At 45.2% G+C, this 16662-nt stretch overlaps 1 protein-coding gene across 1 annotated transcript in view; it reads right to left on the bottom strand.

Moving 5' to 3' along the window:
- Positions 1-16662, bottom strand: part of LOC127571939 (mediator of RNA polymerase II transcription subunit 12-like protein) — a 499625-nt gene that overhangs the window by 129155 nt on the left and 353808 nt on the right. Inside the window, exons 20-24 of the mRNA XM_052018705.1 lie at positions 14113-14276; positions 11203-11334; positions 4822-5049; positions 4051-4192; positions 1491-1611 (exon numbers count right to left, since the gene is read on the bottom strand). Of these exons, the coding sequence (XP_051874665.1) occupies positions 1491-1611; positions 4051-4192; positions 4822-5049; positions 11203-11334; positions 14113-14276 (787 nt within the window). The remainder of the gene's footprint in view (positions 1-1490; positions 1612-4050; positions 4193-4821; positions 5050-11202; positions 11335-14112; positions 14277-16662) is intronic.

Here is a 16662-nt window from a genome sequence, read left to right as displayed (position 1 = left end):
CATTTCCCTCCATAGATGCTGCCTGATCTGCTGAGTTCCTCCAGCGCTTTGTGTGTGTTACTGGAGTTAATGGGTTCCTCTGATACAGTGGTCAAGGAACGTAGAACAGTACAGCACAAGGACAAGCTCTTCGGCCCACAATGTTGTGCTGAACTAATTAAGCTAATGACACCTAAACCCTTCTGCCTGCACATGGTCCATATCCCTCCATTTTCTACACATTCATGTACCCATCTAAGAGCCTCTTAAACACCTCTATCATATCTGCCTCCACCACCACCCCAGGCAGCCCATTCCAGGCACCCACCACTCTCTGTGTTAAAAAACTTGCCATACACATCTCCTTTGAACTTACCCCCTCTCAAATTAAATGCATGTCCTCTAGTATTAGACATTTCAACCCTGGGAAAAAGATACCGGCTGTTTACTCTATCTACGCCCCTCATAATTTTATAAACTCTATCAGGTCTCCGTTTCAGCCTCCACTACTCCAGAGAAAACAATCCTGGTTTGCCTAACCTCTCCTTATAGCACATGGCCTCTAATCCAGGCAGCATCCTGGTAAACCTCTTCTGCACCCTCTCCAAAGCTTCCACATCCTTCCGATAATGAGGCGACCAGAATTGAATGCAATAATCCAGATGCGGCCTAACCAGAGTTTTATAAAGCTGCAATACAACTTCCTGACTCTTGAACCCAGTGCCTCGACTAATAAAGGCAGGCATGCCATACTTCTTCTTTACCATCCCATCGACTTGCACAACCACTTTCAGGGAGCTATGGACTTGGACCCCAAGATCCCTTTGCATATCAAGGAGTTTTATTGACCTCAGCCCGCCCAGGGAGTATCTAAAAGGAAGTGCATCTGTTTCACCAACTCCTTTTGGGAAAGGAAAATATATCACCCCTACCCACCCTGGATCAGACATCCAACAATGTGGTTGGCTTTCAATTGGTATCTGAGATGTCCACCTTGTCTAAGTGCAATTAGAAATGAGCAATATATGTTGGGCTTAGCAGCAATGCCAGCCTCGTGTGAATGAATGAAAATATACCACGCCATGAAGGGGGAGGTAAGTTTGACATCACTGACACAGGTATGGAGACTGACCCTGCCTGCAGATGTTTTAGCAGGACCAGAAGATAGATGAGGAAAGAGAATGGGGCTGAAGGAACACCAAACACAATAAGCATTGGAAGAATTCTTCTGGAGACACAGGAGACTGCAGATGCTGGAATTTGGAGCTAAGGAACTCTACAGGTCAGGCAGCATCTGTGGCGGAAATAGACAGTTGACGCTTTGGGTCGAGGCCCTTCATCTTAGGAATCATAGGAATTCTTATCCTAGCTTTGGGGTCGAATAGGAGTTTTATTCGGCAAATCTTAGCCAAGTCAACTTTGCTGCACTCAAGACTTATCCAAGCCCTCCATCACTGTCCTTGCTGAGCATGTGGCATTATTGGATTGAGCCTGAAATAAGACACACTCACCAGCCGCCAGAAGCGAGGGAAGTGCCACATGTTGCACCACATCCTCCAATGAGAAACACTGGCGAGCGATTAGAATGGCAATGAACGTAGCCAAGGAATCGTGGAATGATAGGTCGCTGACCTTTGAAGAAATTAAAGTAAACAGCAGTCAGAGATATGCAGAAATTATTATGCCATACAGTGCAGAAACAGGCCCTTCGGCCCATCATGTCTATGCCAACTATCACTGTTAATCCCATTTACCAGCACTTGGTCCATAGTCTACTATGCCTTGACGATTCGAGGAATTTAAAATAGGGGGATATGTGGGAGGAGGGGGTTAGATAGTCTTAGGCAAGGTTTAAAGGTCGGCACAACGTTGTGGGCCAAACGGCCTGTATGGTGCTGTACTGTTCTATGTTCTAAAATACCTGGCCATCAACCCGCACTATATTGCCTCATGGAATTTCTACTTTCAGAGGTGAAAGATTTAATAAGAACCTGAGGAGCAACTTTTTTTTTTACACAGTGGGTGGCAGATATCTGGAACCAGCTGTCAGAGGAGGTGGTTGAGGCAGGTACATCAGATACTGCACATTTAAGGAGTATATGGAGAAAAGTTTAGAGGGATATGGGCCAAGTGCTGGGAAATGGGACTAGCTTAAATACACATCTTAGTCGGCATGGACAAGTATGGGCTTAAGAGCCTTTTTCCATGCTGTACAGCTCTAAATAGGGCCCAGAGTCATAGCTACAAGATTTGGGGTTGGTCATTTGAACCTGAGGTGCATAGGAACAACTTCTCACAGAGGGTGGAGAATCTCCGGAATTCCCTACCACAAAGGGTTGTGGAGGTTAGATCATTGAGGGTAGTTAAAGGGAAGTAGATACATTTTTGAAAGTTTGGGTAATTGAGGACTACGGGGAACTGGTGCAGATCAGTCATGAAATTATTGAATGATGGGACAGGACTGCCCACTCCTGTTCCTAATTTCTTGTATTAAAAGTTTACACCTTACTTTAAAAAAAAGAAAAAAACAATGTCAAACATAGCATTCATTTAACATTGGGTAACTTGATACACAGTATGATTTATAAAGGGCACAGTACACATTGCAGCTTTCTAATAAATCCTCTTTATGTCCGTGGAGTTATACAATAGTGCAGAAAGCAATCAAGTTGAGGTTTTATCTATTTAAGAGGTTAAAATTTGGAAATAAGCACAAGTGAAAGCTTGATTTTGTGAATCTTTTCTTGGAAATGTTCCATTTGTCACAGATCACTTGCTAAATGGCACAATGCCTGTCATTTGCTGGAACTTATAGACAAAATTTGGAATTAAGCTGCTTTGCCCCTTCCCTCCACCCTTCCACCCGCCCAATGTTAAACTCTTGTTTTCAGTGAATGGAAGAGAGTTTGGCATCTGACTTCCTGAGTAAGAGTATTACTTTGTGGGTGTAAATGGTCTCCTTATCTGAGGATTGACATCCTTGCTGTGGAGGGAATTCGAGTCAACCACAGAAGCTTCCGCCACAATTGCCTGAAGCAACTTGGCCCAATATGTCTTTGCAATAGAATTAATTCTATTTTAATAGAAGTCATTTTTTTTTCTTTTTTAAAATGATGCCTCAATGGGGGAGGATTGAATTATGAGCAGGATACAGAGTTTTTGACTGAGGGTGACTCAACTCACCTGCCAAGTATTAGCAAGGGCAGGAAACTTATGGTAAAACTGGTCACATTAGAATGGATGTACTAACTTTAGGAAGGATGTGAAGGTTCTAGAGAGGGTACAGGAAAGACTTAATAGGATGGTCTTGGGGAATTGGGATTGCAGCTGTAATCTTAAAGTACTGCAGCACAGTGGCATAGCTAGTAGAGCTGCTACCTCATTGATCCAGTGACCCAGATTCAATTCTGACCTGCTGTCAGTCTGTGGGGAGTTTACCTCTTCTTCCTGTGATGGCGTGAGTTTCTCTTGGGTGCTCTGTGTTCCTCACACATGCCAAAGATTTGCAGATTGTAAGGTTAATTGGCCACTCCAATCTGTCTGGAGTGTGTCGGTGAGTGGTGGAACCATGGGGGGAGAGGGGGGCAATAAAATGGTATCAGTGAAGGATTAGTGTAAATGGGTGTTTTGTGGTTGGCATGGACCAAGTGGGATGAAGGGATTATTTCCGTGTTGTATGACTAAACTGAGTTTATTCTCCCTACAGCAAAGGAGGTCAAGAGGAGATTTGATTGAGGTGGACAGGATAATAGCTGGTTTAAAAAGGGAAAAGAAGGAAGTTGGATGGTTCAACCAGGAGTGCAAAGTTTTGGGCAAACGATCCATGAAGAATGTGAGTTTATGATTGGGAATTGACTGCCTGTAGGGTGGTGAAAACTGAATTAATCAGCACCTTCGAAATGGAATTGGAGGGACACAAGGAAGGGTTTGAAGGGGGAGACCAGTTGAATGAATTCAACAGTTTTGTTCAACCAGGAGTCGGCGTGGGCTGCCTTCTGCAGTGAAACAATTCTATTCTATAATTTCTATAACGTCAGCGGTAAGCAGAGAAATTACACATTGTGAGCTTACATCGACGCTGCAGAGAAGATCATTGAATCCCCAGACATGGTTTGATGAGCAGCAAAGAGCCTTTAGAACACCAAGCCATTCAGAGCTGAGTACAGTGCAGCATGCTGTCAGCTCTGCACAAAGATTAGCTATGTCATTAATTCTGCAAAACAGCAAAAAAAGAAACAGGACGTTAGAGTCATTCAGAGGAGATATTTTCATTGAGACAACCTGAAATGCATTTCTCCCTTAAAATATGGAAATAACTCTTATTACCTTTGCAGTGTTATATCACTGGTTATTAATGTCAACCTCAAAAACACTTTATAGAGTCACATTATCACAAGGTAGCTGATTAATGATGGTGATTGGGGTGAGCAAAATGGAAACAGCCTCTCTATCCATACACAAACACTGCACACACAAAGGTTTTGCAGGAGTAAATGGTCTCCTTATCTGAGGAATGATGCTCTTGATGTGGAGGGAATTCGAGTCAACCACAGAGGCTTCTGGCACAACTGCCTGAAGCAACTTGGCTCAACATGTCTTTGCAAGGACAACCCATAATTAATCTTACTGCCCCGTAACTCTCTGCAATAACAATAAGAACATCAACAGTTAGGGATCACCCAAATTTTTCCATACGTAGGATGCAAAATAAAGGGCATCTTCAATCCACCGATTGGGAAGCCTTTCAACAAAGAGTTTGTCAGGGTGAGTGGATGAATATGCTGCCTGGTGATGCCACTCAGCTCAGTGTTCACAAGATTTAACAGCGCTCGGTGATTCTACCTATCTGTGTCCTGATGTCCCATGCATACGTTCATGAGTGCGTTGCACACAAAGCTGTAGCGGTTGGCTGCGTTGTCGTTGAGGATCTTCCCCAGCATTGAGTAGTTGACATTGTGGGCAGATGGGTTCTCAATGAAATCCAACATGAAGTCGGGGTCCCAGAGTAGATTGGAGTTGGAGGGCTGCACATTGCTGTAAATGGTCTGCTTAACCTTTGAACAGGCGCTACTGAGGATAAGAAAACACATCTCATTACATTCAACTGTGGAAGAGTCAAAACTTCATGGAGTCACACAGCACATAAACAGGCCCTTCGGTTCACTGAATGCATTGACCATCAAGTACATCGTAACCCCGTGTTACGGCAGTTCGGGTAATGGAAAATTGCCCTGATGGAATTACTACCAAAACATTTTGGATACAGAATAAAAATTCTCAATTATGGAATTTATGTGGGGAAAAAAAATTAGCACAAAACGTATAGAGAGAATTGAACTAGTTAACCAGGGCCAATGATACCACAGCCTGGTATGGAGGCTCCAATGCACAGGATCAAAAGAGGCTGCAGAGGGTTGTAGACTCAGTCAGCTCCATCACGAGCACAACCCTCCCCCGCCATCGAGGACGTCTTCAAGAGGCGGTGACTCAAGAAAGCGTCATCCATCATTAAGGACCCTCACCATCCAGACATGCCCTCTTCACGTTACTACTATCGGGGAGGAGGTACAGGACCCTGAGGACCCATGCTCAACACTTTAGGAACAGCTTCTTTCCCTCCACCATCAGATTTCCGAACGGTCCATGAACACTACTTCGTTATTCCTCTTTTGCACTATTTATTTATTTCTGTAACTTATAGCAACCTGCACTGTACTGTTGCCACAAAAACAACAAATTTCACAACACATGTCAGTAATAATAAACCTGATTCTGATTGTCGGTTGCCAGTTCACAGCCGGAGGCCACCTAAGGGATTTGTTTTGGAAACTGAAGCCAATCTCTTCTATTGATACTTGTACAATGCTACCTTATCAATCAATGTAACATCCATTTCTTGTTAATTAAAACAACAAGCCTGCCTACAATACAATTATAATTCCTTTGCCTATTGACCACGTGCCCACACCCCTGTGTGTAACCGTTGAGAGAAAAACCTCCTGTAGGAACGCATCTCCTCTTACAATATGGGATTCAATGGGAAAAAAGGATTTGTGTTATGGAAGATTGGAGGATCACGTTTTCTAGGAATTGAACCCCTCCATAACTGGCGTACACTGTACCTATTTACACTAACCCCATTTTTTTTTAATTCTCCCCTCATTCGCTTCAACTCCCCCTAGATTCCATCATATACCTACACCGGGGGCAATTAACCTGCCAAGCCGCAAGTGTTTGAGATGTGGGAGGAAACTGGAGTGGCCAAAGGAAACTCATGCAGTCACTGGGAGAATGTGCAAACTCCACACAGACAGCACACAGTGTCTAGACTGGATACTAACTGCTACGTCAATGAGGTGCTCCACAATTGGGGCTGATGTAAACAACTTCTGCGACTGCTGAAAGACCATCGAACCCCTTCCAATGAAAAACTAAACTATTTTAAGTAAACACTATTTACCGTTGAAATCAAGGTTGGGAACAGCATTATAATGCTGGAACTAGACGGAACCACTTGCAATACTCCACAAGTTCAGGTGAACATCACTTCGTGTTCACACTGCTCCGCTCTGTTTTTATTATTTTTTATGGCCAAGTGCTCTTTCTCCTAATGTGCTCCAAATTTTAATAGTAATACATTGCAATCAAGACAAATAATTGTATTTAGAATCACAGAGTCATAGAGTTATACAGCACAGAAATAAGCCCTTCAGTCCAACTTGTCCATGCCAACCAAGTTGCCTACCATTTGACTGCATTTGGCCCACATCCTTCTAAACCTTTCTTATCCGTGTACCCGTCCAAATGTCTTTTGAACAATGTAATTGTATCGGCCTCCACCACTTCGTCTGGCAGCTCATTTCACATACCCACCACCCTCTGACTGAAAAAGTTGCCCCTCAGGTCCCCTTTAGTTTGGAAAAAACAAGAAGTTCTGAGCCATGTTAAATCTGGTGAGGAAAAGCTACTAAATTACCAGGGACTTTAACAATATCACTGCAAAAGTCGATATAACGTCTGTGACAGGGAATAATGTGCCAAGGTTAATATTTTCTTTTCTGCAAATACAGCAACTCAAATCCCTGCAAGGAAGGAACATAATCTGTCTTATTTTCCTCCCATTTTCAAATAAACAAAGATCCTTTTCCAAATGTTTTTATTTCAAATTGACAGTTGTTAAATGATCCCTTTTGCTGTTGAAGTGACCCTGATGTGATCACAGCCCCTGTTAGATGATATCACTTTAAAGAGACACAGGGAGACGTGGTGGGCAAAAGGTGATCCAAGTCTCACACCATCTTGACTAGGAAACACTGCCGTTCTTTCATCACTGCGGAACTCAGCAGTTTATGGGGGTGGCTCACTACTGAACCCTCAGAGGCATTAATTAAAGATACACAAGTCATAAAAGGTGTCAATGTTTTAATCAAAACAATTCACAGGAATAGAAAGTAACTTGATAAGACAGAAAGCCTGGATGGAAAGGGTGGAGGGAAGACGGCTCTCTCTGATTTCTGTCCTTGAGAAACATTAAAACAGCTGCGTAAAACAAACAAAAAATCTTGCTGGCTAATACCACTGTTACCAAGCTATCAACCAGAAAGTGGAGCCAATCAAGACCTGGACTGTTAGTAAAAGAGTTTCAGAATCAGAAACTAGAAAACAGACTTTGTTCAGGCATGGAATGAACACAAGGGACCAAATGGCCTCCATTTTGCCATATGCCTTAAGACCAAACACCAACATATTGTACATACATATGTATTTACATATATATCTATGAATTATTCTACACCATAAAGACCTATGGACCAGATGGTATTCTTGATGAAGTTCTAAATGTCAGTGGAGTCACAAGTTCACAACCTCATCTCCCACGTCGGGGAAAAGGAGGGCACACCAAGGGATCTCAAAGACACCATAGCAATGACTAATTTCAAGAAAGGAGACGTATCCGATCATGGTAACAACAGAGTGGTCTCCCTATTGTCAGCCACAGGGAATATCACCACCATGGTCCCCTCCCAGTGACTGAACTGAATCACAGTACGGATTCCACCACTCTAGATGCTCAGTGGACATGATCTGCACTACATGGGTACAACAGTTGGCCCTCCGCTGAAGATCTCACTGCACCTGAGATCCAGTTCCATAAGGCAAGCTGTGCTCGGTAACTGAAATTGTGTTGCTTAGCACTCCGAGTGGGGGTTGACAGAGGTGTGGCTGGGAAGGGACACATCGGGGATTAGGACGGAGAAGGAGAATTGAGGATCGGGATTTTCAGTGGGGAGGATTACAGGATGTGAAGTGGGCAGGACGAGTGGCTTGTGATGGTACAGTGCCCAAGTTGGCGACTTAACTGGCAGGCGCTCTAGTCTGGTGTTCTGCAGGGAAAACCATCCTACCACAGGAATGCCCAAAGGTGGGAATTTCTAGGATAACATGGTCCCCAGCCCTCCTGTAATGCTCCCAGAGAAACATTGTGCAGGAAATGATGTCACCCTGTGTACCCCTGACTTGATTTGTGTCGGGAAATGCCCTACCAAACTTCTGGAATGACGTGAAACAAACACAGTGGTGCAGCAAGTAGAACTGCCTCCTCAGAGCTCCAGCGATCCAGGTTCGATCCTGAACTTGGGTGAGGAGTTTGAATGCTCGGCAGTGACTGTGCGCATTTCCTCCGGGCGCTCTGGTTTCCTCCGCATCCCAAAGATGTGCAGGTTGTGACTTGGCCACTGTAGATTGCCCCCAGTCTGAAGGTGAGTGGGAAGTTGATGAGAATGTGGGGAGAATAAATAAATGGGATTAGTGTAGATGGATAGTTGATGGTCGGTGTAGACTCAGTGTGCCAAAGCTGTATCGATGCTGTATCTCTCCAAGACTGTTTTTTTTTACACAGAGAGTGGTGGGTGCCTGGAATGGGCTGCCTGGGGTGGTGGTGGAGGCAGATATGATAGAGGCGCTCAAGAGGCTCTTAGATAGTAACATGAATGTGCAGAGAATGGAGGGATATGGACATTGTGTAGGCAGAAGGGATTATTTTGGTTAGGCATTTAATTACTATAGAACAGAACAGTACAGCATGGGACAGGCCATTCAGCCCACGATGTTGTGCTGATCTTGATGCCAATTTATACGAAGTGTCTTCCTCCTGTGTATTATCCAATATCCCTCCATTCCCTTCATATTCATGAGTCTACCTTAAAGCCGCTTAAACTCCAAACTGCCTGATTCCACTACCACACGTGGTAACCCATTCCAGGCACCTACAACTCTCTGCATAAAACAACTTGCCCCTCACGCCACCTTTATACGTCCCCCCTCTAACCTTCAAAGCATGTCCTCTGGTGTTTGACATTTCTACCCTGGGGAAAAGATTCTGACTGTCTACTCTATCTACGCCTCTCATAATTTTAAAATCCTATCAGGTCTCTCCTTAGCCTCCGATGCTCCAGGGAGAACAACCCAAGTTTGTCCAACCTTTCCTTATAGCTCATACCCTCTAATCCAGGCAGCATCCTGGTGAACCTCTTCTGCACCCTCTCCGCAATCTCCACATCCTTCCTGTAATGGGGCGACCAGAACTGCACACAAAACTCCAAGTGCGGTCTGACTAAAGTTTTATACAGCTGCAGCATGACTTCCTTGTTCTTATACTCAACACCACTGCCAATGAAGGCAAGCGTTCCATACGCCTTCTTTACCACCTTATCCACTTGCATAGCCACTTTCAATGAACTGTGGACTTGGACTCCAAGATCTCTCAGAAGACAGGCATACCCCAAAGGCAATAAAGAAGAAAGACAAATAGAAAAAACGAGGCACTTCAAACACAGAGTGAGAGGGGAGGCTGAGGGGTGGGTCACTTTACTGATTTCCAGAAGCCAGTTCTAGAACAGCCTTCTTAGACACTAAGCAACTAAATGGAGACTTCAACAATACTTAAAAATAAATTGGACATCAATTTGCTTTGGAGCAATAAAAAAAAAACAAGCTGCTGGAGGAACCCAGAGGGTCAGGCAGCGTCTGCGAAGGGAAATGGACAACCCATGTTTCAAGTCAAGAACCTTCATCTGGACTAGAATCTGGACTCCAGTCTAGATGAAGGGCCTCCACCCGAAACAAGGACTGTTCATTTCCCTCCGCAGATGCTGCCTGACCTGCTGAGTTCCTCCAGCAGCTTGTTTTGTGCTCCAGATTCAAGCATCTGCAGTCTCTTGTGTTTCCATCAACTTGCTTTGAAAGGGTTCACCAATAGGAGGCTGGAGACCAGCAGAAAGCATGACCTGTGGAGAATAAAAGGAATGCACAGTACTGCTTTCAAATCATGTCAACACCATTTCTTTTCCAGCCGTACAGGGCGGATGTTTCCATTGTGCAGCTAAAAATTCCCAAATGGACGCTGCAGAGTCTCGTTAGCACACTGGCACTGCTCAGCTTGAAAACAGAACCCATTCACCAGGATAAAAACCGACGCAGCAGTAACGCGTCACTATGCACTTCTCGGCCAGACGTCCTGGAACTCCTAGGTCCACTAAAAGCCACAAGGTTGAAGTTCAAACCCGAACCAGTACTGACAAGCTGTGAGATCTCAGCACAATTCAATCAACTGCAATCTTTTGAAATGAATAGTTCAACACCAAGAACCCTTTTAGAATTACAAGGGATTATGCTTAACTGTTTACCTACCAAAGGGCATTTATTAGTCTCTTGGCACAAATACCAGGTGGTTCAAAGAAAGAATTGCAATTATATGGTCTCAGGACATCCTAGTATGCTTTACTGTCAAATTCTTCTCTTCCCATTGAGCCTTCCTTCCTGATTCAGTAGAACACAACCCAAGGGGCATAATCTGCCGAGGAACTTTTCAGATGACGAAATAACTCAAATCTCTTGCAAGTCTTGGTTTTTAAGTTGCAAACACAGCTCAGATATCACACAAGTTCACCATATCAATTATATTTAAATATTATTCAACTGGGATCATTTAGAGTAAGATGCTATTTGTAACAGCATCAAAATACAAACAAAATTATTAATGAAAATGTACCATTAGTTGCGTGATATGACCAGGTATTGGTTTTGATTATTTTATTGAGTTCTTTGATCTTGAGATCTTACGCTGAGAGTTGATTAAAAATTAACCGAAGTAATGATTTTGCAGCCTGAGGAAAAGACGCCAGTTGCCAAAGAGGGGAAGGATAAGGAAGCATAATTATTCACCTGAAAAGATCACCAAACTTGCTTCTTAGGTGACTGCAAGATACATAAAGATCATACAGGTAGGCCAGGATGCACCTTTCAGGAGAGGAGCATTCTGAAGGATTGACAACGTGCTTGACTACCCCACAGAGTCTGCAAGAGAGAGGATGTAGAAAGGAGATTGGAAGAATTAGTCCGTGAAATGAAAAAATTCAACCTATTCTTGATTCCTCACCCTACCATTACAGAGTTTTTCGTAGTCAGCATTGGCAAGTAAATGTAAGTATCTCCAAATATTTAACATTTATGTGTGTAAAGCTCAGTCGACACTCTATTGTGGTCATAGATACTTCATATAGCTTTGTTTACTGCTGAAATTAGTGGAAAATGCTGGAAATGCTTAGCCAGTCAGGCAGTGTCTGTGGAGTTAGAAACGAGTTAAATATTGTCAAGTTCCATTTGGATCAAGCTCAATAACCATCAACCTCTCTGGCTCCCCACTCAAACTGAGCCCATCAACTTTTGTCAGTAAATTATTGCTCATAGCTGTCCCCCCCCTTGTCGCTGTCTAATAATGTTAATATCTAAATGTTAATATCTTTAGTTGGTAATAGGTTTATTATTGTCACATGTACCGAGGTACAGTGGAAAACTTTGTCTTGCATACCGTTCGTACAGATCATTTCATTACATCAGTACATCGAGATAGCACAAGGGAAAGGCAATAACAGAATGCAGAATGCAGCGTTACAGCTACAAAGAAAGTGCAGACAATAAGGTGCAAGGCTATGACGAGGTAAATTGTGAGGTCAAGAGTCCACCTTATCGTACAAGAGGTCCGTTCAATAGTCTTATAACACTGGGATAGAAGCAATCCTTGAGCTTGGTGGTACGTGCTTTCAGGCTTTTGTACCTTCTGCCCAATGGGAGGGGGATAGAAGAGAGAATGTCCATGGTGGGAAGGGTCTTTGACTATGTTGGCTGCTTTACTGAGGCAGCGAGAAGTGTAGACAGAGTCCATGGAGGGGAGGCATGTTTTCATGACGTGCTGAGCTGTGTCCACAACCCTTTGCAGCTCCTTGCGGTCCTGGGCAGAGCAGTTGCCATACCAAGCCCTGATGCCTCCAAATAGGATGCTTTATATGATGCATCTATAAAAATCGGTGCGGGTCAATGGGGACATGCTGAATTTTCTTAGCTTCCTGAGGAAATAACTGGTACCAGCGGAGACCAACTCTAACGCATCAAAATCCGAATGTTGTTTAAATAATATCATTCTTCTATACCTACAACTCATTGAAGATAAACTTGACCTATGTCACGGCTGAGGTTATGGATTTAAAGCCCACCCAGCTTTCCTCTGCAGGGAAGTTGATGGAGGGGAGCACTGTACCAAGTGGAAAACCAGCAGTTAGAAACTGACATGCAGAGGGATAGTGAGGCATTGGGGACAGGTGAACGAGTTGAGTGAGTGGTAATCCGTGATTAACACAGTCCTTGATTTCACCTGGAAAGGGAGCTCCAGAGGAAACTGAGGGCAACTTTCAGCATGGGGAGCACGGAGGGTGAGAGAAACATGGACAGGAGTGAGGGTTGGATGGTGGTACGGGAGGAAGGGTGGTGACGGAGAGATGGCAATGGTGGAAAGACAGTGATGAGAGTGGGACGGCAGTGACAGAGGAACAATATTTTACAGACAAACAAATGGGTTCAGTTTGAGTGGGGAGACAGAGAGGCTGATGATTGTAGAGTTTGACCCAAACAGAGCCTGACAATATTTCACTCGTTTTTATCTCCACTGCCTGACTGGCAAAGCATTCTAGCATTTTCCATTGTTATTTTAGCAGTAAACAAACCTGGGTTGTTTTCTCTGGAGCGTTGGAGGCTGAGGGGAGACCTGACAGAAGTTTATAAAATTATGAGACGCGTAGATAGGGTAGACAGTCAGAATCTTTCTCCCAGGGTAGAAATGTCAAACACCAGAGGGTGTAGCTTTAAGGTAAGAGGGGGAAAGTTTACAGGGGATGGGTGGGGCAAGTTTTCTTACACAGAGAATGGTAGGTGCCTGGAATGGGCTACCAGAGGTGGGAGTAGAAGCAGATATGATAGTGGCTTTCTGGAGGCTTTTAGGTAGGCACATGAATATGCCTACCTAAATGCGGTAGGTGATATGGGAATGAAAGGATATAGCACATACGTAGGCAAAAGGGATTAGTTTAATTTGACATCATGCTTGGCACAGACATCATGGGCTGAAGGGCCTGTTCCCTGTGCTGTACTGTTCTATATTCTGTCTGCAACAAACTCTCGACTGTGACCATGACACAGTATTGACTGACACAAGAGAGACTGCACATGCTAGAAATCAACATCGATTTCTCTAACTTCTGGTAACCACTCCCCTCTGTCCACCCCCACCCACCCCCTTCTTTTTTATCCCTCTAGCCCCTTTACCCCTTCCCTTTCCCCTCCCCCGCCCTCATGACCTGCCCCTCACCCACACCTTCCTCTGGTTCCCCACCTCCTTCCCTTTATTCCATGGTCCACTCTCCTATCCTATCAGATTCTGTCTTCTTCAAGCCTTTGCCTCTTCTACCTATCACCTCCCAGCTTCTCACATCACTCCCACTCCCCTCTCCCCCACCCACCTACCTTCCCCCCTCACCTGGATCCACCTATCACCTGCCAGCTTGTGCTCCTCACCCCACCCCACCCCCCAACCCTTTTATTCCGGCTTCTGCCCTCTTCCTTTCCAGTCCTGATGAAGGGTCCCAGCCCGAAACGTCGACTGTTCATTTCCCTCCACAGATGCTGCCTGACCCGTTGAGTTCCTTCAGCAGAGTGTTGACTGAGCTCTACACACCCAAGAATCTGTAGAAGTTTCAAAGATCATAAGGGCAATGAAAAGTGAACCGAAACTACATAGCTCACCCTTCAAACACTTGTGCCGTCTGGTCAGGATTGAGCACGAGGCAGGAATGATAGCGACGTAGCACAGCCACAATGCACAGACACAGCCCTGTGGTGTAGCTCCCAGCCAGGCTTGAAGACTTCAGCAACAGCTCCGCTTCCACCACACTTAATTCATTCAGCAACTGAGACGTTAAACACACAGGATCAGAACACACATTATGCAATCAACACATATCAAACTTTTAGAATTCACAGTTTAGACTTCAGCTGTAGTATGGAACCCAAGCCGACACGCCTTTTAGGGCGTGCAGGTTTCACAGAGGATGAGAAGTGCTTTGGAACGGGAGCAAGGACGAGGGACTTCAGTTATACAGAGAGATGGGAGAATATTCTCTATGAATCAGACAAGGTTCAAGGGCGAGTTAACAGAGATGTTGAAATCAATGAAGGTTTTCAATAGAGTAGGTAATAAGTTATTTCCAACCAGAGAACACAGTTATCATACTTTCCAAAAGGAACCAGAGATGAGAGCAAAAGAGAACTTTTTCACACAAGTTGGTGGCACAATTAGCAGAACTGCTGCCTCACAGCTCCAGTGACCGGGTTCAATACCGACCTCCGGTGTTGTCTGTGGAGAGATGGTATGTTCTCCTCGTGACCATGTGTGCTCTGCCCAGTAGTTCTTGTTTCCTCCCACATTCCAAAGACATGCGGGTTGGTAAGTTCATTGGCTACTGTAAATTGTTCCTGGTGTGTAGGTGAGTGGTAGAATCTGGGATGAATTGAGGGGAATGTGAGGAGAATAAAATGCGATGAATGTCAATAGGTGCTGGATGGTTGGCATGGACTCAGCGGGCCAAAGGGCATGTTTCATCACTCAAGAAACAAAGGACTGCAGATGTTGGAATATCTAGATGAAAAGCACGATGATGCTGGAGGAACTCAGCAGGCCAGGCAGCATCCATGGAGAAAAGCAGGCGGTCAATGTTTCGGGTCAGGACCTTTCCTCAGGACTGAAGATAGGAAAAGGGGAAGCCCAATATATATAGAGGGAAAAACAGAGCAGTGATAGGTGGACAAAAGAGGGAAGGCGGGGTGGGCACAAGGTAGTGATAGGTAGATGCGGGTAAGGGATAGTGATAGGCAGGTGTGGGGGAGGAGGGGAGAGCAGATCCACCAGAGGAAAGGAGGAAAAAAGGGGAGGAAAAAGTGAGATAGGCTAGGAAAGGGAGAAAAGAGGCATGTTTGGGGAGAGGGGTTTGAGGGGATGACTTAGAATGGGAGAATTCAATGCTCATGCCATTAGGCTGCAAGGTTCCCAGGTGGAAAATGAGGTGCTGTTCCTCCAGTTTGCGCTTGGAATTCTCCTGGCAGTGGAGGAGGCCGAGGACTGACAAATCTGTGATGGAGGGGGAGTTGAAGTGACTGGCAACGGGGAGATGCAGATCGCGGTTACGGACGGAGTGTAGGTGTTCTGCAAAACGGTCACCTGGTCTGTGTTTGGTCTCACCAATGTAGAGGAGGCCACACTTGGAGCACCGAACGTGGTAGTTGATATTAAGGGAGGTGCAGGTGAATTTCTGCTTCACCTGAAAGGACTGTTTGGGTCCCTGGATGGAGGTGGTGTAGGGGCAGGTGTTGCACCTATGGCAGGGGCAGTGGAAAGTCCCTGGGGTGGGAGCAGGATGGGTAGGGAGGGAGGGGTGAACTTGGGAGTCGTGGAGAGCGCGGTCCCTGCGAAAGGCAGAAAAGGGTGGGGAGAGGAAGATAGGCTTGGTGGTGGGGTCCCGTTGGAGACGGCGGAAGTGGTGGAGAATGATGTGTTGGATACGTAGGCTGGTGAGATGAAATATGAGGACAAGGGGGACCCCATCTCTGTTGGGTCTGGGAAGGGTGGGGGTGAGAGAAGAGGTGTGGGAAATGACAGAGATGTGGGTGTGAGCTCTCTTGACCACAGTAGTGGGGAAGCCACATCTCGGATGCCCTGGAGTGGAAAGCCTCATCATGGGAGCATATGCGGCGGAGGTGGAGAAACTGAGAAAAAAGGATAGTGTCATTTCAACAGACAGGGTGGGAGGAGCTGTAATCGAGGTAACCGTGGGCATCAGTGGGTTTGTAGAAGATGTCGGTGAATAAGGAATCTCCTGAGATGGAGATGGAATGATCGAGGAAGGAGAGGGAGGTGTCGGAGATAGTCCAAGTGAATTGGAGAGCAGGGTGAAAATTTGTGGTGAAAGTTATGAAACTGTCGAGTTCCGCACGGGTGCAAGAGGTGGCACCAATGTAGTTGTCGATATAGTGGAGGAAGAGTTGAGGAATGGGACCGGAGTGGGCTTGGAACAGAGACTGTTCAACATAGCCAACAAAGAGCCAGGCACAGCTGGGGCCCATGTGAGTGTCCATGACTATGCCCTTGGTCTGTAGGAAGTGAGAGGAATTGAAAGTGAAGTTGTTTAGGGTGAGGACAAGTTCGGCCAGGCAGAGGAGAGTGTTAGTGGAAAGGGACTGGTTCTGTCTCTGGTCAAGAAAGAAGTGGAAGGCGGTTCAATTCATCGCTCAATAACTCAT

The sequence above is a fragment of the Pristis pectinata genome, chromosome 6 (assembly GCF_009764475.1).
Source record: "Pristis pectinata isolate sPriPec2 chromosome 6, sPriPec2.1.pri, whole genome shotgun sequence".
NCBI classification, from domain to species: Eukaryota; Metazoa; Chordata; class Chondrichthyes; order Rhinopristiformes; family Pristidae; genus Pristis; species Pristis pectinata.
This window is presented reverse-complemented; position numbering and strand designations above follow the sequence as displayed.